At 41.2% G+C, this 23,084-nt stretch overlaps 1 protein-coding gene across 1 annotated transcript; it reads right to left on the bottom strand.

Moving 5' to 3' along the window:
• Positions 1-4,530: 4,530 nt before the first annotated feature.
• On the bottom strand, positions 4,531-20,835 carry LOC147419677 (tetraspanin-7-like). Its single transcript, XM_086505661.1, has 2 exons — positions 20,115-20,835; positions 4,531-4,912 (listed from the first exon to the last, which is right to left on the bottom strand). The coding sequence occupies exons 1-2, from the start codon at positions 20,688-20,690 to the stop codon at positions 4,637-4,639; spliced, it is 852 nt and encodes a 283-aa protein (XP_086361787.1). The 5' UTR covers positions 20,691-20,835; the 3' UTR covers positions 4,531-4,636.
• Positions 20,836-23,084: the final 2,249 nt, after the last annotated feature.

The raw sequence follows: 23,084 nt of genomic DNA, 5'->3' as shown, positions 1-23,084 counted from the left end.
TTTTCAATTATGGTGTAGGAATCATGGTATGGTAAGAAGGTTATGGTTATGGATTGGCAATCAGGTTATGGTTATGGTTTTGCAACGATGGTATGGCAATTCATGTTATGGTTATGGTTTGGCAATCAGGTTATGGTTATGGTTTTGCAATGATGGTATGGCTGCTATGGTTATGGTATGACAAGCAAGTTATGGTTATGATTTTGCAAGTATGGTTTGGCAATCAAGTTATGGTTATGGTTTTGCAATGATGGTATGGAAATCATGTTATGGTTATGGTATGACAAACAAGTTATGGTTATGGTTTTGCCAATATGGTTTGGCAATTACGTTATGGTTATGGCATAGCAATGTTATGGTTATGGTATGACAAGAAAATTATGTTTATGGTTTGGCAATCACGTTATGGTTATACTTGCAGTTTTCAAATCATGTCTTTATTATGGTTAGAAAATCTTCATGTCCTTGTGCCTATGGTTTGGGAGTCGAGGTTATGACTATACTTTTGGAAACTTGTCATGTTTAAGATTTTGATTTTGTGGTTGTGTTATGCTTAAAATTTTGCTAATCTGTACTCACTCGCTCTTCAATGTCAAATTGTAGGTGGAGTGTGGTGCTTTTGCACTCTTTTTTTGAGCAGAGAGGGCTGTTTTCTAGTGTTGCAGTACATGCAACATCAGTTCCCAGCCCTCTCTGTCCATATTTTGTGTGTGCATGTTTTGGCGCCGGTACAGGGTATATTCATCGGTATAGGCATCGATATGTCATCGTTATTTGTCGGTGCTTATTTCAGTGTTGCTACCGATGCATATTTCATTGCTTCTTTTGATGATCCGTGTACCCATACGTATACCCACAATACGATGCCGATGCTTATACCAAGGTTTTTAGTTTTTAAAACAAACTTTGACCCGTCAATATCTGCATCGATTTTTACACGACGTGTTGTAGTGTCACAATAGTTGAGTGGTCAACCAACCAAGCTAGCTCCTTTGGACAACGACGTAAATTTTAAAATAATGAAAATCACTCATGCATCCCAAGATTCTCAAAGGTTCCTTGGCCTATTCTTAATAATTTTGAGATTATTCAAAGGTAACCTACCCCTCTCTAAAAAATCCAAAGTGGTAAAAATATAAAAATTTACTTCATGCTTTACCTAATGCCGACAGGACAAAGATTTACCACAATTGGTAAAACACACTAGTGTGTGTGTGCACGTGCACACACGTGCCCAAATCAAATCACTTAAAGCTGAAATCAAAAACACAAAACCAAAATGGATGAGTCGATTAGTCTAAAATTTTAAAAAGGAACACACACACACACACACTCTCTTCAACATACCAATATGCAGATTAAGTATTTAAATCAGTAAAAAATTAGCATAATCAACCAAAATTTATTGACCTGCACACACAAAATCAGTATCATGTTAGTGTGTAATCAATGCATGCAATAAAAAATTGCTAATGACTAATTAGAAAAATGGGACCTATTTTTAACAAAAGAGGAAAAAAAAAACCAATTTTCATGCTAAATAGTGAAGCCATACACTAATGAAACTACACTTGAATAAAAAAATCAGGGAAATTGAGTGTTAGTTCTCTCCAAATACAACCTTGGTGTTAGGACATGATGTAGGAACTTGGGGGGCATAGCCCTAGGCAGGGCCGGCTAGGCATGCACAATTTTGAGGCTCCTAAAGATAGGCTAGAGGTCCTATAAAAGAAGGAGGTTGGGTGGAGAATAGCATGCAATTAGTTCCTTGGCCTCTTATCAGTGGTATCATAGCAAAGTTGGACTTGAGGAGGAGGAGGGGTCTGGAGGAGTTGCATGTGTATGCGCACATACACTCTCACACACGAATTTTTCCATGATGGCATGTTCAATAGGACAGTGAGTGTGGGAAAGGGCCCTTACACATAACGGGCGAGGAAACTTGCTTGCCCCAAATTGCTCACGGTGGATTTCAAAGGGGAGTGCCCTATGGAGTTGAGGACGTCTTCCTTCTTGCATGAAAGCAATGGATCATCACATCTCCTCTAAGAGCACATTTTATCTCCCACACACTATCATGACCTGTGCTACATGGCATGTTGTTGAAAGCTCTTTGCATTAGGAGGCCTCCATTTGGCCCCCTTGGGGTTAATTTCAAGCCCTTTTTTGCCATCACCTCCAAAGAGGGTTTCTCAAACAATAGGGGATTTTCTCCCTTCTAAGGCTCTATAGAAGCTTGGGAATATTGCAGGATACTACAATGGTCTTGAGGTGTGCAAGTCGATAAGCACATCAATTCAAAACCTTAATTTTTGGTTTTTCCTCCATGTTATAGAAAGTAAATATGATCCGTGTATCAACGGTGGGATTAAAGATAAAGATGGATTCATAGCCTTTTTAAAGAGGCTTGTTTTGGTGTTGTGAAGCAAGTAAGACAAGGTCTTCAAGGCTTATGATTAATTTACTCAAGGAACACATTTTTACGTGATCTTTGCATCATGTTGTCGAAAAATGGTATTGCCAAAGATCATATGTTTGATTTGGAAGATCCTCCATAGCCGGGGATAGTTGCAACTATACCTAATGTGCAAGTAGTGGAGAACTTCTTTGCTAATTGAGCATGGCTTAATTGATATGCACGGATTCAAAGCACTCTTACAACAAATTTAGCACATTGAGACGAGTTTGACCGGCATAAATTCAAAACTATGCTCATAAAGCTATCAAACCGTTTTATGGTGCGGATGGCCAAGAAACATCCACAAACTCTAGGGGTAGTCATGCAAGGAGTCCACCATTAGAATCTATTTCTATAGTGTACTGAATAAAAACTTTTTCATGGTTGAAGGAAGACCTAAAGTCCCCAATCTACAAAGGTGAAGATTGGTAATGAAACAAAGATGTAGCCATTACACTTCTATATAAATCGATCAAAAGACTTTCATGATCTGCGTTCAACAATAGATGCTGCATGTTCTACAGAGACAAGTTTAGATTTTCAAGGCAAGGCATACAAGTGGTGGATGGCTATTTCACTAGCACAAAAGAGTAATATTTGGGTGTAATTTTGATTTTTTTTAAAGAATGAATTTTTTTCCAACAATAAAGAAAAGAAGAATTGGAAGGCACGGGACAACTAATACATACACAATTTTTTTATAACCAATTATATCTCCAACTATCATGAGATTATCCTTCAACTAAATGGGTTAGACAAACTCCATAAAGTTTGAGGTTTTCTTCATGGTCTCCACCCGAAGATCAAGGCTTCATGTCCTCATTTGTATCCAAAGACATTTGAAGAAGCAACTGTAGATGCTTTGGTACATGTGAATGAAAAAGGGTTGCAACACACACAACCAATCTCAGATATTGAATCTCCCATGCATGGCACGAGCTCTACAATTTCTCTGTCTACTATTGCATTGCACAAGCAAAGAGAGAAAATTTGTGCTTCCATTGTTTGTCAAATTCACATACCAAAACAAATTCCCCTCTACTCCAGGCAATAGAGCACGATGAGGCTAAAATCTTAGAACATCGAGAAGAATTTCCATAGTCACGAGATATTTCTCAAGTTGTATAGTTTATAAGTTTAGTTTTGGATATCAACCCCAAATAAAATAGATGTTATTTAGGCTAAATAGCCTTTTATTAGATCTCTCTTTTTGAAACAATATACGATCCTTGCTTTACACTATATGCAATAGATGTGTTTCTAGTTCTTTTCTTAAGATCAATATTACATTGTGAAAGGGCCAAATCAAGCATGGCTACATAGTTGGAACCAAAAATAAAATGTTGCCGATATATTCATGATGCTCTCGTAAAATGTACATTGACAACTAAAATTTAAAAGAAAGAGAAATTTCACTAGTGAACTTGAAGAATCGGTGGAATCAACAAACACCATAGATCAATGCTTCTTTACACATGCACATTCAGAGTCAACTAACTGTATAGGACACCACTATATCCAAACATAGCACCAAATACTTTCGACTTGTAGTCATAATTTAATGTTGCATGTTATGCGCTCAAAGTATTGCTAGAATAGTTTAAAAAATGCCAAAAAAATTAACTACCAGTTAAATTTTACTATATACATCCCTAAGATGAGAAAGGGTATGTGCTTGTTTTTAGTAAACAACACAATTCTTGGGCTTCACAAATTTGTAGCCCAATTAAACGTGAAATTGATACAACAAGAGAACAAAGATATTCTTGTTTGTATTTTAGATAACTTGGACTCTCACTGAGTGTGCCGTTCAACAAGTAAAATCTGTTAGTTAATGACAACTAATTTGTGACACTATCCCAATTATCACAGGAGTAAATGTGACAACTAATGTGTGAGACTATCCAATTATCAAAGGAAATACTTTATAAAAAAAAAGATGTCTGATGCTTTTCATCAGCTAGTTTTACAGGATTGCGCCCATACACCCACACTCGCTGTCACAAGGGTTGAACCATAGTGGGCACGCTTAGAGCCCCTTGCCTTAACCACTAGGCCAGAGGAAATACATCTTAACAAGACAAAGGTTTCTTATCATACTAAACTAGGTTAAAAAACAACATGCTATGCTAATCGGAGCTTATGTTTTGAAATCAAATAACATGAAATCAAGTGTACTCACTTCTCATGGCGTGCCGCTAACGAGCCTATGATTGTATAGAATGCCACAAGAATAATAACAACTACAAATAATGTGACACCAACTTTAGACCACCTATCTTTGGTAGCTTGGATTACTCCAGCTTTACATGAAGAACATCGATAGCAAAGAACCATAGGGTTATTGTCCCAAGTGGCACAATCAATGCTTGCATATGGGTTAGATGGTGTAATCCAATGTGATGCATCAACATATGCAAAGTTGCATGCTAGGGGAGGTTTGCAACATCCAGACTGCAACAAAAACAAAATACAAATCAATCCATGAGTTCCAATTTGGCTAGTATTTGCCTCTAAACAGATTAAAAGAAAGCCCTTTAATGATTTGAGGGGAGCTATTTACTTCAAATAGCCTTTACTTGTCAAAGTTTTCAAAATCAAGGATATTCTAACATTTATACTATATATAATGGAGCTTACAATTTTCAAGCAAGGAGTGGGCATCCACGTGTCATGCATTGGTTGACTTAAAAAAAACCTTATAAAACTTCTAATTTAAAATACAAAAGAAAATTTAAAATACTTCATAAAATGAACTACTTTTTGACCTCTCTCTCTCCCTCTCTCTCTCTCTCTCTCCAAACAACCTACCAAAAAAAGCATGCATGTGTATGTAATAATTTACAACAGAATTAATATGTAGTGCATTTGATTTGTGTTTGCACATGTTTGTCTCCTACATCTTCATGGTTAAGCATACATATTGTTGGAGCTATATATGGCTTACTCTACTCAACTTGGTCTCACCTATATATTTGTATCTTGTCCTCAATATGAATCAATCTTTGGGAGCGTATATGGTGTGTCTCTTGTCTCGTCTCTCTCTCTCTCTCTTTCTCTCTACATCTCAACATGGTATCAGAGTAGTAACGATCACGCGTCGATTCAATTCATGGTGACAAAACAGTATGTGTATGCGATTTGCATGTAAGATTCAAAAATTGCTACAAATTTTATTTTTGAGCATTGATTCTTGTTAACTGTGGTTGTTTTGTGTTAAGAAGAATATGATTAGTGTTTTGTGTGGCGTTTATTGCTAATCAATCTAATCGTTGATTACGTTTTCTTGTTGATGACACCCTGAACTTCATCTCAATTTTTCTTGCTGTTCTGCTCAAAATTTGGAGAAACGGGAAAAGAGCAATGGAGCATAGCACAATGGCACTTTTCATCCAAAACTTGTTCGTCTCCTCAAGCTCTTCGATTTGAGTTGTAGGTTTGCGTCAATCAGAGTTCGCAACAGAAAGTTATGCTGTTTTTACTGCAATTGAGCTTGACGCAGCTTTCTTCGTCCTACTTCTTCGTGAAGTGTCCACGATCGTTTTTCTTATTTTGGCGTTAACTTTTTCGAGAAGATTTAGCTTTTTGCTATACGTATTGTGGCCGTCAATCTTGCGTCTCACGCCACTCTATTTTGAGGACTCTTTTATTATTAACGTCTCCTTTACCCTGCCTTTTTTGTGTGACGTCTCTCACATCTTTGGACGTTCCTTGAGCATCCTTCTTACGTTTATCGTTGACAGAATGCAGTCCTCATATCTCTGTCATTCTCAATTACGGCCTTCACCATATATGGTGTGCAAATTCTGCGATCTTATCTTATACGTCTTTTCGCAACAAGATATGGCTATGAATATTCTCGTCAACGGCTTTCCTTCTGGCCAGTGTTCTATTCCTCCTTTCCAAGGTCAAGGTTTTCCAGGCTGGAAAGAAAAGATGTTGTTAATTCTTGAAGGCGATGAACTCTCCGATGTTGTTCTTGAAAATCGTGTTTGTCCGCCTCAGCGTGTTGATACGGATAATGATAACGTGCTTATCACTGAAGGACCTATATTTGAAGATTGGAATGTTGCCTATACGGATTGGCAACGACGTGATAAAGCAGCTCGTCGGTATATTCTTTCTGCTCTTACTGATTCCCTTTTCCTTGATATGTATGAACTTCCTACTTCCCAAGACGTATGGAAGTACCTTATTGCAAATTTTCAGAAGAAATATGTCACAGAAATACTTTATTTGAGAGGGTTTCTTAACAAGTTACAATATGAAGTTGGTACTGCCATGACGGGATATATTGAATCTTTCAAATCTATTATTAATCAACTTGCTGCTCTCGGTGATCCTGTTCCGCAAAAGCAACTGATTACACTTCTCCTTGATACGGTGAAGGACTCTTCTTATGATAACATTGTTACTATTCTCTCTAATAAAGATGGTCTTGATTTCGACCAAGCCTGCATGTCTTTAATTGAATACTCTCAACGTCAAGAACGTCGTAATGCTGGTCATGATACAGCTATGATTTCACAAGAGGAGACTGAGTCACAACAGATGGAACAGGCTTTTTATGCTCGAAGGCGTCCATTTCAATGAGGAAACCGCAGAGGTGGCCGTCGCGGTAATATTTTCTCTCGTCTCAAATTTCCTAATAAGCAATGTTCTTACTGCAACAGAAATGGCCATACTGAAGATGATTGTTGGGCACGTCAATATGATGAAGAACACAATATTACCACAAAACAACCATGTTTATCTAGAGACTCTTATTCTTCTTATTGTGAATATTGTGGACGATCTGATCATCTCACTCATATGTGCTATAAGCGTCGATTCGACACAGATCGGAATAGAGCATATGCTACTGAACATCGAAACAACATTGTACCAGAAACAAGCTGCGTCCTATGTTTAGTTGCTCCAGACATAATACTTCATGTACGCGATGGATCACTTTTTAATGTCGATTCTGGTGCTACAGGAAATATGACATATCAGTCTAAGTGGCTCCATAACTATCATCCATTGCCAGTTCAACGTGTTGTTTATCTTGCTGATGATACTACTTGTTAAGTAAAGGGTATTGGAGACTTATATCTTGGTACCTTATCTTCTTCCACTCGAATTTTACGAGGAGTATTACATGCACCAGATCTTCAACGTAATCTTCTTTCAGTTGCTAAACTTGTTGATCTTGGTCTGTTTGTTGGATTTGATCATACCAAATGCCGAATTGAGAAAGATGGACAGACTATAGACACTGCTCCTCGAAATGGTAATTTTTTTGAACTCTCTCTCAACGATGCTATAGCAAATGTTGTCACTGCTCCAGGTGATCTTGATTGCAAAGTATGGCATCATCATTTTGTTCATGCTGATTTCTCAAAACTCCTTGATCTTCAACGTCGTGATCTTGTTCATGGCATGGATCTTAAAGCCCATCCCTATATGGGAATTTGTGAATTTTGTGCTCTTGGGAAACACAATCGCAAACCCTTTCCTCTTTCAAATACAACTCATTCTCATGACATATTGGATCTTGTTCATACTGATATATGTGGACCTCTACCTTCTTCGAGATCACAATATCGCTACTTCATTACTTTCATTGATGATTTCTCAAGGTATACGACTGTATTTCTACTTAGACAAAAATCTGAAGCCTTATCTGTTTTCAAACAATTCCACAAGGCTGCGGAACTTCAAACTGGTCGTCGCCTTAAGAAGCTTCGTAGTGACAATGGAGGCGAATATGTTTCTCGAGAGTTTGTGAGTTACTGTGTTGACAATGGAATTCATCATGAACACACTATTCCATATTCGCCTCAACAGAACGGTGTTGCTGAACGAAAGAATCGCACTATTCTCAATGCTGTAAGATGTATGCTGATTCATTCTGGCGTATCTCGTGTTTTCTGGGCTGAAGCTACTTTGACAACAGTATTTATTCAGAATCATCTTCCTACTACTGCACCCTCTGGTAAGATACCCATCACATCATGGACAGGTGACATTCCTTCTGTATCTCATTTTCGAACCTTTGGATATATTGCTTATATTCATGTTCCCAAAGAAACACGAACAAAGCTTGATGCTCCTGGTCTTAAAGTTATTTTTATTGGATATTCTGACACTTCCAAAGGCTACAAATTCTATGACCCTTCCTCCAAGAAAGTAATTGTGAATCGTGATGCTACTTTTAACGTACAGCTTATGGGAGGCTCACGGTCCATGGATGATTCTGATGATACTAAATCATTGCTTCAGGCTTTTCCATTTCTTTCAGAAGATGAAACTCTTCCTATAGAGCAACTTTCCTCTTCACAACCATCCATTCCGAATGTTGCCAATGATGATATTGATATTTTTGTTGATCTGCCTATTGATTTTGAACATGGCTCATGTCATGTTTATGATGACAATATTGCTAATAATGCTTTTTCTACTTCCGAAGATCCCATTACTTATGATGAAGCTATCTCTTCACCATAGAAGGATCAATGGCAAGAGGCTATGGAAGCAGAGTACGATTCTCTTATCTCTAAAGGTACATGGATACTAATTGAATTACCTCCAGGTCGTACAACTATTAAATGTAAGTGGGTGTATAAGACAAAAGTAAAAGCAGATGGATCTTTTGACAAGTTCAAGGCGTGTTTAGTCGCAAAAGGTTACTCCCAAGTAGTTGGTGTTGATTATCAAGAGACTTTTTCACCAGTTGTTCGCATTACAAGTGTTCGAGTTTTATTGGCATTTGCTGTTCAATTTGATTTAGAAGCTCATCAAATGGATGTGCGAACTGCTTTTCTTAATGGTGACTTGGAGAGGAAATTTATATGGAACAACCAGAAGGGTTTGTTATTCCAGGTAAAGAAGACCTTGTTGCTCAACTCCATAAGGCACAATATGGTCTCAAACAAGCTTCGCGAGCCTGGTATACAAAATTTGATCTTTTTCTCACCTCTAAAGGATTCATCTCTTGCTCGTCAGACCCCAACTTATACATAAAACGCCAAGGTAGCAGTTTTGTGATTCTTGCTCTTTATGTGGATGATACCATCCTTGTTTCCAATGATTTGGGATTTCTTCAGCAAGTGAAAAAGTTATTGTCTTCTGCATTTGATATGGTGGATCTTGGAGAGATTCACTCGTGTCTTGGCATTCAAATCCAACGGAACCGTACAAAAGGTATTTTATTCCTTCGACAATCAAAGTTTATTGCAGATACTATTCAAAAATTTGGTATGGAATCTGCACATTCAGCCAACACACCTTGTCTTGCGAGCTCTACGAAGAACACTTCTGACAATGGCGGTCAACTTGTCACAAATCAACCTTATGCTAACTTGATTGGATGTCTTCAGTTTGTTGGCATGAACACTCGTCCTGATATTCTGTTTGCTGCTAATTATCTTGGACAACATCTTGCATGTCCTTCTCTTAAGCATTGGTCTACTGCAAAGCGTGTGTTGAAATACTTGAAAGGCACTACAGATTTTGGTTTAGTCTATCGACGACAACTCACATCGGATTCTATGCAATCTCTTTCTCTTTTGGGTTACAGAGATGTAGACTGGGCAAGCTCACATTTATCTATGCGATCTAGTAGTGGAAATTGCTTCTTTATAAATGGTTGTCTTGTTTCTTGGACCAGCAAGAAACAACGTTGTGTTGCAGTTTCTACGACTGAGTGAGAATATGTTGCAGCATCACTTGCAGCTCGTGAGTTGATTTGGCTTTGATAAATGCTGGTTGATATTGGTCACTCTCCTCTTTCTAGCACACCCTTGCGGTGTGACAACCAAAGTGCTATTAGTCTTGCAAAAGACTATGTTCAACATAATAAGTCAAAGCACATTGCTGTCCATTATCATTATGTCAGGTATGAAGTACGCAAAGGAACCATTATGGTTGAACACTGTCCAAGGGACCAGATGATTGCAGACATTTTGACCAAAGGCCTCAACGAGTCACGTTTCATCCTCTTGCGCTCGGAGCTTGGAGTTGCTTCGACCTCACTCTTTCTAGATTAGCTTCTTTGCTATTGTAATAGCTTTGTACATATGACATTGTAATCTTTTAGGTACCATGCACTATGCACACTCCACATTTGCACATTGTGATCTCTAAGTCACTTGAATATTTGTACATAGATGCACAATTCACTTTCACATCATCATCGCTGGTTCATATTTTCACATTGTATAGGGGCTTGGGTTTTTCCCTTGAACTCCCCAAGGGTTTTTTCATCCAAAGCTAGAGACCTTTGTTTGAGTGGGGGTGTTGGAGCTATATATGGATCACTCTACTCAACTTGGTCTCACCTATATATTTGTATCTTGTCCTCAATATGAATCAGTCTTTGGGAGCGTATATGGTGTGTCTCTTGTCTCGTCTCTCTCTCTTTCTCTCTACATCTCAACACATATTGAATCATTACTACAATGATTCCTTAATCTCCCCCCTACCCTCAACTTCTTCTATGCCCTCTTGACTATTCATCTCCTTTGCCTTCTGAATAGACTTGTCTCCACATACCGCTTATCTGTTTTGCCCTTTGTGGTCACCTTTCGATATCTCTTCTCTGCCCTCTGTGTTGGTCCCCTCCCTACCCTTCTCCTCTTTTTTCTTCATAGAATGAGCGCCCACCCCCCACCCACCCCCCACCCATCTCCCCTACAAGCACACGATTACAAAAAATATTTCATTCATGCAATGTGATGGTTGTGTAGAGTAGATGCCATGGATATGAATGATCAACGAGGAGGGTGAGTGGGGGATCACACACACTACACGTCAACCCTGATGCAATGGTATACATCTGCACCATCTCTTGAGACTTCCTAATCACTAGAGGGTAAGCTTTGAGGAAGAGAATGGAACCATCAACAAACAACTTGGTCATTGTTAGGTAGAGACAATCCTTGAATCTCCCCTCTTGTAGCGCTGTCTTCAAGCAATGTCATCAATGGATGAGATCCAATGGAAAACAATAAAGGGGAAAGTGAGCACCCACAAATCTCATATTGAACTGGAGCTTGGATTGGATGCCTGCACCAAGGGTGTTGACCAATCGACGCATCCTCAACCCAATTCCCAATGATTTCATAACATCTTTGATGAACGACCATGTGATCTTGTCATAAGATGTACCTAAATCCATATGTAGTGGAATACACTCTTGCTTAGTGCATGTTGCATAGTCTATGCTAACCATTGCTACCATATATTATCATAGATTGACCTTCCCTTGATAAGACCATGAAGGTGGGGAGTAATGGCCTTGTCTCTCAGGGAAGTCACTATGTGTAAATCGTATACATCACTTGAGTTCAAGGACTAGTACTATTTTTAAAACTCTTTATCTGTGAATTGTTGACACATAACGTACACCCTTTTCCTACTCAATCTGTAATTATTTTTTCCAATTCCATTTTGTGGTACCCTTCTGTATGTGAAAATGTGAGAAAAATAATAATTTAATAAACCCTTCTGCTGCACTCACATGATAGTCACAAAATTATTAAGTGACCCCCTTAAGCCTTGTCTAGGAGGGGAGAGAGCTTGAGGGCTACTGTTTTGGCAATAATTTTATAGGCCGCTGACATCATAGTAATGGGATGCCAATGTTTAAGCAGGGAAAAACAAATTTATTTGGGGATAGGTTTTATGAGGCCCCTTTTAATGCTTAAGTCGAGGACTCCGCAGTCCAGGGCTTGGTTAGCCATTTGCATGATAGGGGACTTAAAATTGTCCTAGAATTCTTTGAAAAAATAAGTAGTCAAATAGTCCCACCTAGGGGACTTCTCTTTGCCTAAAGCTTGTAACACACATGAGCATTCCTCATCAATGAATGCCTTCTCCAAGAAGTTAGCGTTTGATTGGGAAACCATTGTTTTGACACTCCCAAGAAGAGTAGCTCTGGCTTCATCCACCTCCCGAGAGCGGGCCTCAGGTCGCCCATAATCTATAAAAAATGATCAAGCATCATTTGAGCCATTTCATCTGGTTCCTTAACATCATTTCCTTCCCCATCGGTCAACGAGTGAACAAAGCCCCACATTCTTTTGACTTTGAGGACCCTAAAGAAGTGAGTTTGATTATTCTCCATCGGTTGGAGAAAGGTGCTTTGGATAATATTCTGGTCTTCCTCACCTCCTCGAGCTACTACTTGATCAATTCACACTTAGTTTCTAGTCACCTTTTATGCTCAGCTTTAGAGGCTGACCCTTCGTGATTTTTAGAGGTAAGTATCTCTACTTTGTCAAGGAGCTGCTTTAGGCGCTCTTCGCGGTATTTCTTCCTTCTACGGCATGTAGCTCAAAGATATCATAGGCCCTAGGGCTTTCCGCATCCACATCTTTCTGAAGCTTGCTCATAGCTTTCAAGGCCAAATTTTTGAAGAGAGGCCAAGGCCACGTCTTTAAACATGTGAACACATGTCGCTAGTAACTTCGTAGACCCTTGAGAACAATGATCTTCTCCTTTGTTTTTTAATTTTTTTTAATGATTAACGGCAAGTGAGCTGACACACATTTTGAAATCACCACCTTCATTTCTAGCAATGGTGGTAGCCAGCCAGTTTGATGAGAGCAGTAGCATTGATCTAACCTAGATATCGTGCCAGCATATAACAGAGTTGTGTAAGTGAAACCTAATGTGCTGCTCCAAGGGCCCACCTCCCACATATCCACTAACGCTCACAAAAAATTAGCCATTTGAATCTAGCTATTATGTTCGATGATCCTGTTTTGTCCTTTTTCTTCTCCACCATGTTAAAGGCTCGCACTAGGAGCCATTTCCCTTCAACTTGGCTGCCTTTCAAGTGCTCCCATAGTTTTGCTCTTTCCTTCGCCAAACAAGGTCCATATGTGTTGATTATGGTAATATATTGATTTGACCACTTGATCTTTACTTTTATAGCTCTCCTAGAGAAATGATTGAACATTACCTTTGGTTGTAGATCCCCGTCCACAATAAAAGGATGCCATTATACCCATCAAACTAGCATCTTTTCCACTACTTGCTTTCTTTTGCATTAAAGATCAAGGCCCAAGAGTTGATTTCCTTGAATTTTTTGACTTCTTCCTAGAAGAGGGAGCTCTTCTTTTTTGGGTTTTAAGTTTCTTCACGTTCCATGATTGGAGAACCAACTCTTCCATTAGTACTGAGAGAGGGGTATAATATTCTACATCTTTAGGAACTCTACTTTCGTTCCCTTTCTCCTGTTGTCCTCCTTCATTGGTCCTTTCCCATTCCCCTTAGTTACCATGAGGTTTTTCGGGTTGGCATCCCGAAGAGCCTCAAAGATATTATTATAGAGGAAGGGGGTTTTAAGAATATTTGGTGGGGATTCTTTTAGCCACCTAGAAACTCGCACGTGGGATTTGAAGCGCTTGCATGAGATATTGAAGATTTGCTACCATCCTTCATCATTCTTTCTAAATGTGGACAATAAAACAATCTTTTGAAACACTTGGGATGTCATTTTTTTCTGGGAGGCGGACATGAAGTGGTATCTCGGGGTGATCTTTTCCTTGCTATGATGGACTTTGTCGGGCTTCTATAAATTCTCTAGGGTTTCCTTGCTTACATTCAGCTACCCATGTTCTCATGCCTTTACATTAATATCTGGTGGAGGAGTCGCTGTGTCATTTGGAGCATTGCAGGCGTGAATTTTTCACATGTTAGTGGGCCTAGGGCAGTGACCAAGGCAAATGGACACGAGCTAGCAAAGTGCCCAAATTTGTTGCACTTAAAGCATGCACCAAAGAAGGTGACAAACTTTAAAGAATGACCTTAAGACCGCCGTCCTCCACATTCAGGTTCTTGGGTTGGGGATTCCTGAGATCCCACCAAAGTCACACCTTAATGGCGGTGGTAGTTGCCACTTTGCTTGAAGGTACAAACAAAGGGATATCAAGGGTTGCTGCCAAGTGTTTCAAATTGCTTCTCAATGACTGTGAATGGAAGGTTGATGAATTACACCCACACCAGGCACATATCTTGGAAAGCATTAGGGAATTCAAATGAGGGATCCCAAAGGAGCGCACACACTGTTGAGTGGGATTTTGGCCAAAACTTTGGCCACTATCGCCTCGTCGTTGAATTGTGTTGAGAAAAGGCTTTTTGCAAGGTATTGAGCATTAGATACACATCCACCTTGATTCAGGATATTAGAACTATAAAGCTAATTGACAAGTTCGGCTTTCACAAGCACCTAGCCCATGAAACCAAATACTAGCATAGATTCAACAAGCTTGGTGAGTTGTCTCTTTATCAAAGCAGGAGGGACCGCCAGGCGAGAGCATCCTCTACTTCAAATCTTTGTGGGAGCATCTTTTCTCGATAACTTGAAAGGCCCTATCTCCCTTGGCAGCATCTAGAGGCGGGGGGGTGCCTTTGCTTCCTTTACGTTCTTTTATTCAAAGACAGTGCGCTAATGATCTCGGTCAATTCTTCTCGATCTGCGCCTTGCGTCCCTGGCAGTTCCTCCTAGTTTAGCCCCGACATTCTGTCTTGGCTATCCCCATTATGTTGGACTATGACTCCTTCTAGACCTTTGTTTGCCCCACAGGGAGAGCGGTCCTTCACCTCTCTTAGGCCCCCACAACCGCCTCTACGTATGTTGGCTTGTGCGTGTTTTCCATGGCCATGCCTTGAGCAAAGGCATCGGTGTGACTCGGCCCTAAGCCAAAGCTCCAAAGAGGGTTTTTTTTTTTTGCAGACCTCACAAATTGTTAGTGTTATATATTAATTCCAAAAAGAATTACAAAGATGCCCATGCTCACCCTCGAGCCATGGCACACACCCAAACCCAACAGAAGACTACATCGGCTGATGAGGGGAGCCACCCTCAACATGGAGAAACAGCTGATATGGGAGCCACCCAAGCATAACAAAACAAAAACTACATTCGAGATGATGGCACCAAACGGGATTACCTGCCACATCATCCAGCTCGTCTAGCTGGCCGAACCAACATACGTACAACAAATATAGCCATAAACAGGGCGGGGCCGTATGTCCCCATCACGGATTCTGCAAACCAACCATGATTCAGTATTTCCACCACCAGGGCGGAGGCGGAGGACTGCAATGCAGCCCTGTTGCAAAAAAATGAGGGACGCTGACGAGCAGAACAAGGGAAGGAGCAAACAAGCCCGCCGTCCAGAGGCCCCCCTCCCGGAGCAGATCCACGGCAAAGCAGCCCGTCTCTCCCCGTGCCGTAACACACACTGAGAGAAGTGCCAACCTGCCCCTGCAACCCTCGAGCGCACGTTCATGGCTGTATAAGATCAGTAGCAGAACTGCAGCGCCCCCCATCTCACCCGTCCAATGAGGGTTTTTTATAAACCTATGTTTTTTTAAGAAACCTTTGGCTTACAAAAGGATCACAATCTGTGGGGAACTTTCACTTCATAGCTTTATGAAGGACCGATGAATCATGGTAGTATAATCATCATCGAGTTTTAAGAAGAAGCGACCTAAACATTCGCCTGATGAGATTGGATTTGCCACTGATATTATTAGAGAAGCGATGTTGTACTTTGTATGCTTTTTGAGAAGGAGGGAAAGGTTGAGGAGCTGATAGTGCTTTAAAAAAAAGGAAGAAGATTGAGAAGTCATGAGATAGGTCACAGAAAGATGTTTTTTAGGAGAAAATTGAAGGAAATGAAGAGCCTTTAGCAATGGAGATTCACGTAGAGAAAGCTAGAGAATTTGTAGACCTTTCGGATGTCGTAGAAGGCTAAAAAGCAGACGCTAACTGGCCGTTTCTTCTATTCGCTTTTACTTTCATAAGACATGTAATGTTTGACATGATGATAAAACAAAAAGGAGATGCAGCTTTGGACCCGCCAATTAAAGAAGCACATCTCAGATGAAGGGAGACGAAAAGATGCTACTACAAAGAAAGCTAAAAAAAGACACCGAACATAGTCTTCCATGCTACTTTCATTCATCGGCCTCTACTCTTATGTAGAAAAGTTTTTGTCACTTGTTTGTAGCCTCTCTGGGTACAAACCGGTGTTGGTGTTGGTGTTGGTGTTGGTGTTTCTCTCTCTCTCTCTCTCTCTCTCTCTCTCTCTCTCTCTTCTCTTTGATATTGTTACTGTACATTGATGTTCAAACACTATTCCTAGAGGTTGACTTCTTAAATCAAGTAGTTGAGAGTGTCACTAAGTGGGATGAAGGTGTAGGGAAAGGACTGCTAGTTTCCTTGGGAGCCATTATTCATGGGAAAGGACACTAGCAGTCCTTTCCCGATCGTCAAATGTCTAGGGCAAGGAGGGAAAATTCCGAGCATTGAAAGGGACCTAGGAGTAGATTCTAAGTGACCTGCAGGCAAATTTTCCCCAGCAAAAACAACGTTCGAAAATTACAGACGCCAATAATTGGCTTAAAACAAGCTCTATTGATGTGTCACTCGTCCATGGCTTTAGGCATAGATTATGTGATTACTTCGTTAGCGAAGTGTCAATGTTTCGCTCCTTGGCCCCTCAGCAGCCCACGTGGCTACAGCGCATCAAAGCTACCAGCGCATCAAAGATACTGTAAAAGCTACTGCAGTGCTTTACAATGCTAAAAATAAACGGGTCACGACCTCCTGCGAAAAGCTGCGCCGTTTTTCATCTCCCCTTGAGTAGCCCTTTTGCGCGCTTCTATTCAAGTACTCTCTCTCTCTCTCTCTCACACACACACACACACACACACACCGATGCCCACCCACCTACTAAGCGGCAGTGATTTGAACAGGGTTTAGCAGGAGCCATGGAGGCTTCACCACGACCAGCAACTTGGTCGAGCTGATCCTTAAGATCCTCTGCAGCAGCAGGCAGGTTCTGCTTCGTGCTCTCTGAAGGAGGAATACTCGGAAGAGTGGACATTAGAATTCATAGCAGGTGGCGAACGCAGGCAGCAAGTAGGCCCTTCTGTGAGGGCTGCGCGCAGGTGACAGTCAGCGCCCTTGAAGGGGCCAGTTGGAGCCGCAAGCCATCCCTATTAGGGGCTGCGAGCGTGGGGGATTTTTGTTACAGCAGGTTGGAACCGGGAGCAGATCCCGTGTGGTTGCTTGTGGCGTGCAGGACAATTCGGACAGTTGGCAGGCCTTCGGACGCAAGGTCCCTATCTTATGTTTGGTTACTTGTCGGTGCCCGCAGTGGGCTGTGGATTGGAATTCATCCGCAGTGGGTTGTGGATCTTTTGCTCTCCGCCTGGTCTCCACTGAGCCAGAGCGTCGAGGCCTTGTGTGGCATTTTTGCATCTCCACCTAGTCTCTGCTGAGCCAGAGTGTCGAGCCGGTTCAGAGGCTTTCGGCTCGTCTCTCGATAGAGACTCGAGCCCATTTTGTTGTCTGCCATTCGGGTGAGCCTGGGACGTCGAACCCGATTGTATTCCTTTTTTGGATCGAGCCGAGTTGGCTCCTCTAGTGATGCCGGCCACTATAGACCCGGCCATAGTGTTGCTCTCGGGCTCGCAAAGCCCTCGTGTATTGATCATAGCTGGAGGATTGTGGGTTCCCCGTTGTATGAGACATAGATGGAGCTTTGCATACAGAGTTGTGGCAATGGTTGGAGGTTTGACGGTGCCTCCATGTTGTCGAAGAAATTTTCTGGTTGTGCAGTAAGTGATTGCTGGCATTTTGACCTGGGACATCGTGAGAAGCCTTTGGAGAATGAACCTCTAGCTGGTCTGGAGCTGAGCAGTGTTTTGGGGGTTCTAATTGTTGACACATTAGCAGAATTTTTGCCTAGAAGGAAGTCAACTGGCATGGCGTGCATCGTGTAGCAAGGCCGTAGTCTGTTTTCAACAGGTGCCAAGCGAGGGCCTCTCTCCAGATGCAATCACCTACGTACTCCAGCTGCAATCAACTAGCGTGCATCATGTAGCAAGGTCGTAGTCTGTTTTCAACAGATGCCAAGCTAGAGCCTCTCTCTAGATGCAATCACCTACGTACTCTCACTGCCTCCAGGATCGGGATGGGATGCGGTCTCTTGGTATGCACTTATTGTTGCATGACATGTGCCAAATGGGGTGTATTCATGGGAGAGCCTATGTAATCACCTATGCATGCATCTTGAAGGCATGTAGCTCTATGCAAGATGCTCTTATGGACACAACAACTGAGAGTGATATTGTTAGTCACGTGGTGCTTGGCAATGCCTTGGGCGATATGTACGCCAGATGTGGTGCGCTTGACAAAGCACAAAAAGTCCTTGAGGAGCTTCTTGCCAGGAATGTTGCCTCTTTGAATGCACTGATTGTGGGATGTGTGCAACAAGAGCAGGGCCAGAAAGCTCTACGATATTTTCAGTGGATGCAAAGCATTGGAATGCACTTCCCCCATAATACACACAACATGAAGCAGATGCAAACGGAAGGCGTTTCTACAAATGCATTCACCTATGCTTGTACCTTGAAGGCTATTGACCTTATGCAAGCTTGTTGTGCGGAACGCCGCCACAAGATCCCAGAAAGGGTCTCTATCCAGACGCAATCAACTACGTCTACATAGGAATCTGAAAGGCATGCGAGTCAAAAGATGCAATCACGTACACAGCCATAGATATTAGAATTCACGATATGATCGCTAGTCAACATTTGTTGGGAGTACGATTTCATGCTTGGTGGTGGTTTGATCGATATATATACAAATTGTGGTGTTCTCACAATAGCACAAAATCTTCATTAAGGGTATCCTCCCTGGGATGTCGTCTCTTACAGCGGGTTAAGTACAGGAGATGCCCAACATCGTTGATGCAAGGAAGTCCATTGCCGACAGACATTCAACCGTGGTGAGTAAGCATTATCATTTTCTGATTTTTGATATTGAGAATGCAGTTAATGAACACACTGAAAATTGCACGCTGTCATGGGAATGGCACGTTCCCTCGTATTATAAAAATTGGGGAGGACTGTGCAAACTCCCGCATGCAAGGAGACTTGCATGTTTTCTTTTTTTTTTTAAACATAAAAATGTAACAACAAACAATTAATAACATTGACATTTTGTATGATCATGAACATTGAGCTTGACAAAACTCTTAACACTCCTTGTGGTTTTTGACGAGGTACCCCTCTGAAGCACTACAATTGATAACCAATTTATGTGGAGGTACACCACTAAACCACGACGATCGGTATCCCAAACACTCTCAAATAAAAAAATCTAACACTCCTTCATGAAATCTCTCTCTCTTCTCTCTCTCTCTCTCTCTCTCTCACACACACACACACACACACACACTCTCTCTCTCTCTCTCTCTCTCTCTCTCTCTCTCTCTCTCTCTCTCTCAGTTTTCAATATTTTATTCGATCTCAGTTCGATGGAACATAGCTAACGAAGCACTCTAGTTTAATTGCCACTGAATGGGGGCCATGATCTACAAACCCCCTCCCTTGACCTAATTTGATGGTGATATCTATCTTAGTGGCATGGCTAAGCATTTCTAATTATGAAGGGGTTTTTGGTTTTGCCAATAACATTTCCAAAGAGAGAAAGCGTTATAATTATTGTCCATTCTTATGCCTATTAGGGCATTGAAAATGGAAGGCGATGTGTTCTTATCAGTTTGCACGCGGACTAAAAGATGGCATAATCTATATAAGCTATTGGAATGTGCCAAATCAGGTAGTAAAACCTCGAGTAATAAATTACCTGGATTGGTGAGAGTGGTGATTGGCTGAACAGGAAGGGATCAGAGCCATTGTAAGGAAGACGAGCACCGCAAAAGCCATTGCGTTGTAGGCAAGAGGTGACCTCCTTCCACTCATGCTTTCTTTCCACTTTGCGACGCATCCACTTGGGGTAATCACTAAGCACATACTCCTTGAAGGCATAAGGAGGGGGAGTGGATCCATAACTAGCTGGGGAATGACCAGAACCATTGCTGGTAATTTCAACGCTAAAAATCGCAAAGCAAAAGAGCAAGAGGACGAGCAAGAAGAGCGAAACCATGTGGGCTATATGGAGCCATTGAAGGTGGGTCCAAGCGGCGCAAAGGCCTGCAATGGAAACAAGGGCTAGGAGAAGCCCCAAGGAAATGAGTGGCTTTTCAATGAAGGTGATGCAGTATGCGTTCCGTTTAGAGGCGAGGACGGCGCCCACAGCCAGCAGGGGCACGGCCAGCGCAAGGCCCAGGATGTTGGCCATCGCTAGCCTGAACGAGTTTGCGCTCTGCCGCTTCTTCGTGCCGCCATCGCCTGTAATTTCAGCTCGGTCTTGCAGCTCCATACGCGGCAGAGAGCGCAGCTCCTCTGTGGAGAGAGAGAGGGAGAGAGAGAGAGAGCGCTCTCAACCCACTTCGGGCTTTAATGCAGACAATGAAGGAAACTCGCATGCAGCGCCCAGCACCCTCCTTTTCACGAGAGAGAGAGAGAGAGAGAGAGAGAGAGAGAGAGTCCTGAGTTGCTTCCTTATTTTTTGTCATGCTTGATTGCAACGCTTTGTGAATGGGTTACCTTTACCTCAGTGCTTTTAGATCGTGGCACCTTTGAGTATAGGCCTAATCATTTTGCCCCTCCCCTTATGTGGAGTATACTATTGCCTCTCTTTTGCTGCTTGGTTTGCTTTCCCTTCCTCTTCTTTTTTTGTGTGTGTGTGTGTGTAGTGTGGAAGGAAAGGAAGATTTTCTTACACACCATGTGACCAAGACCACAGCTTGTACATCTACATGCTATGCAATCACCTCAACCCCGCGGTTGCGATCTTAGTGGTTACAATGGTAATCACTAGTATTTTTGCTACACTGGTCTCCCTTGCAAGTGTCCCTTCCTTCCAAAGCACAAAGCAACCCAAGAAGTACTTTACCCTATGGCTCAGGAGGTATTTTGACAAAAATCAATAAGAGCCAAATGCAGAGGGTCATTATATGTAAAACTTATATATCACATGTATTCAAGGATTATTAATTAAAAAAAAACTTCTTAGATGTCAAATTTTCACAATTAAAAAGACCTTTTTTTATTCAATCTTGATTTTTTTAATAAGATTATTTTTTCAATACCCTTTTGTACATAAAAATATAAAAAAATACATAATAAAATAATGTGTATTGTTGAACTCATGTGTAATGACCCTAGAAAGATCCCAAAACCTTAAGTTTTTTAGCCACTTGCACATAAGCTCATGTTTATTGATGGCATATAGCTAAAATACGTCTATTGCAAGAGAAAAAGGTTATGATACTTTGTATATTTAGCTTTAGTACCTAAGGAGGAGAGGGCAAGAGCCCTAAATGGAATCATAGGCAAGATTTCAATTAGATTTAATCCCACATCCATCATCTAGTTTTAGTTTTTTACTTTTTGCCATGATGTACTTGGCAACTCTTCTAAAACAAGCTTCACTCACATGGTTGTGCTCATAGATCATCATCCTCAAGATGGTGGCAACTCTCCACAAAACAGTAAGCAAGAACCCTTTAACTTTCTTTCATTATGTCCTTGGTAAATCTCACCAAGAAAAGCCTCATTGGCATACTCCAACTTGTAGAGCTCCATCCTTTACACTTGCATTCAAGAGAGCACCATGCTAGGACCTTGCATGTTCGTGACGTTGTCCATGAAGAAAAAAAGTGAGTATATTGCCTAAGGGGTTGTCTCCTTTTCTCATTCTGAATTTGGCCGGATTGGGGATATGTACACACACCACCTTTGCCTTGGTTTTATTGAATATTTCCAACGCCAGGCTTTCCTTTTCTTCCCAAACTCACAAATGTGAGTGGATGTACTGTATTCACTAAATTAATGTATAGAGACCTCAAGCTCATGTCCAGGGATGCTAGATTACAATGGTTAGCTACCAAGCTTCTCAAAGACTGTTCCTTAACAGAGTGCTTTGTCGGGATGTGTGTATATGTTTGTGTTAGCTTCTTTCGTATTGAAACATTAGATCCAATTTCAGAGAAGTGTTCAAATTCTCTTGACTCTTTATGCTTTTCTATGTGAGTCATGTAACCTATCTTGAATCTCTCTTGCAATGGGGATAGTTCGATCCAAGTAGTGCATGAATTAGTCATTCAAAGTGTTTAGACCCTTCAAGGTGGAAAAATTTCCCCATTAATTTTATAGGCCATTGACATCATAGTAATGGGATGTCAATGTTGGAAAATGCCTCATTACCCGTTAAGGTGGGTGATGCCCACTCACACCGGACTTATAGCGTTGAGCAAACGGAGTTATGAAGTGAAAGTTATTGCAGCTTGAATGTCAAAGTGGGTTGCAGATCCGTGCCGGATTGGTGGACAGTTATAGATGAAAAATCAAAGATGAAGTGAATGTATAGACATGACGTGCTCATCTCACGATGCACGTCAGTCTTCTCGGATTGGCAATAGAAGCTCAAACGACTAAGATAAAAGCGGTTAAAGTTTCATCGAGGACCAAATCTGTGCTAGTTTGGTAACCTTAGCAAGTGTACCATTTGGATGTTTCTCAGTTTTTCCAGAGCTTTTATACAAAGAATGTGGTATGTGAAGGCCATAGGAGTTGACAGCATGTCAATCAGAGTCACGAAGATCGAGATACAAGAATTTGAGGTTGGCAACACCTGCTAGCAAGGTGGTGTTAGCAGATGATTTTTTGCTATCTTTGCGGCCTCGATTGGTGGGCCTCCAAGGTCAAAGAA

Source organism: Adiantum capillus-veneris, chromosome 29, assembly GCF_014529385.1.
Source record: "Adiantum capillus-veneris isolate H3 chromosome 29, ASM1452938v2, whole genome shotgun sequence".
NCBI lineage: Eukaryota > Viridiplantae > Streptophyta > Polypodiopsida > Polypodiales > Pteridaceae > Adiantum > Adiantum capillus-veneris.
This window is presented reverse-complemented; position numbering and strand designations above follow the sequence as displayed.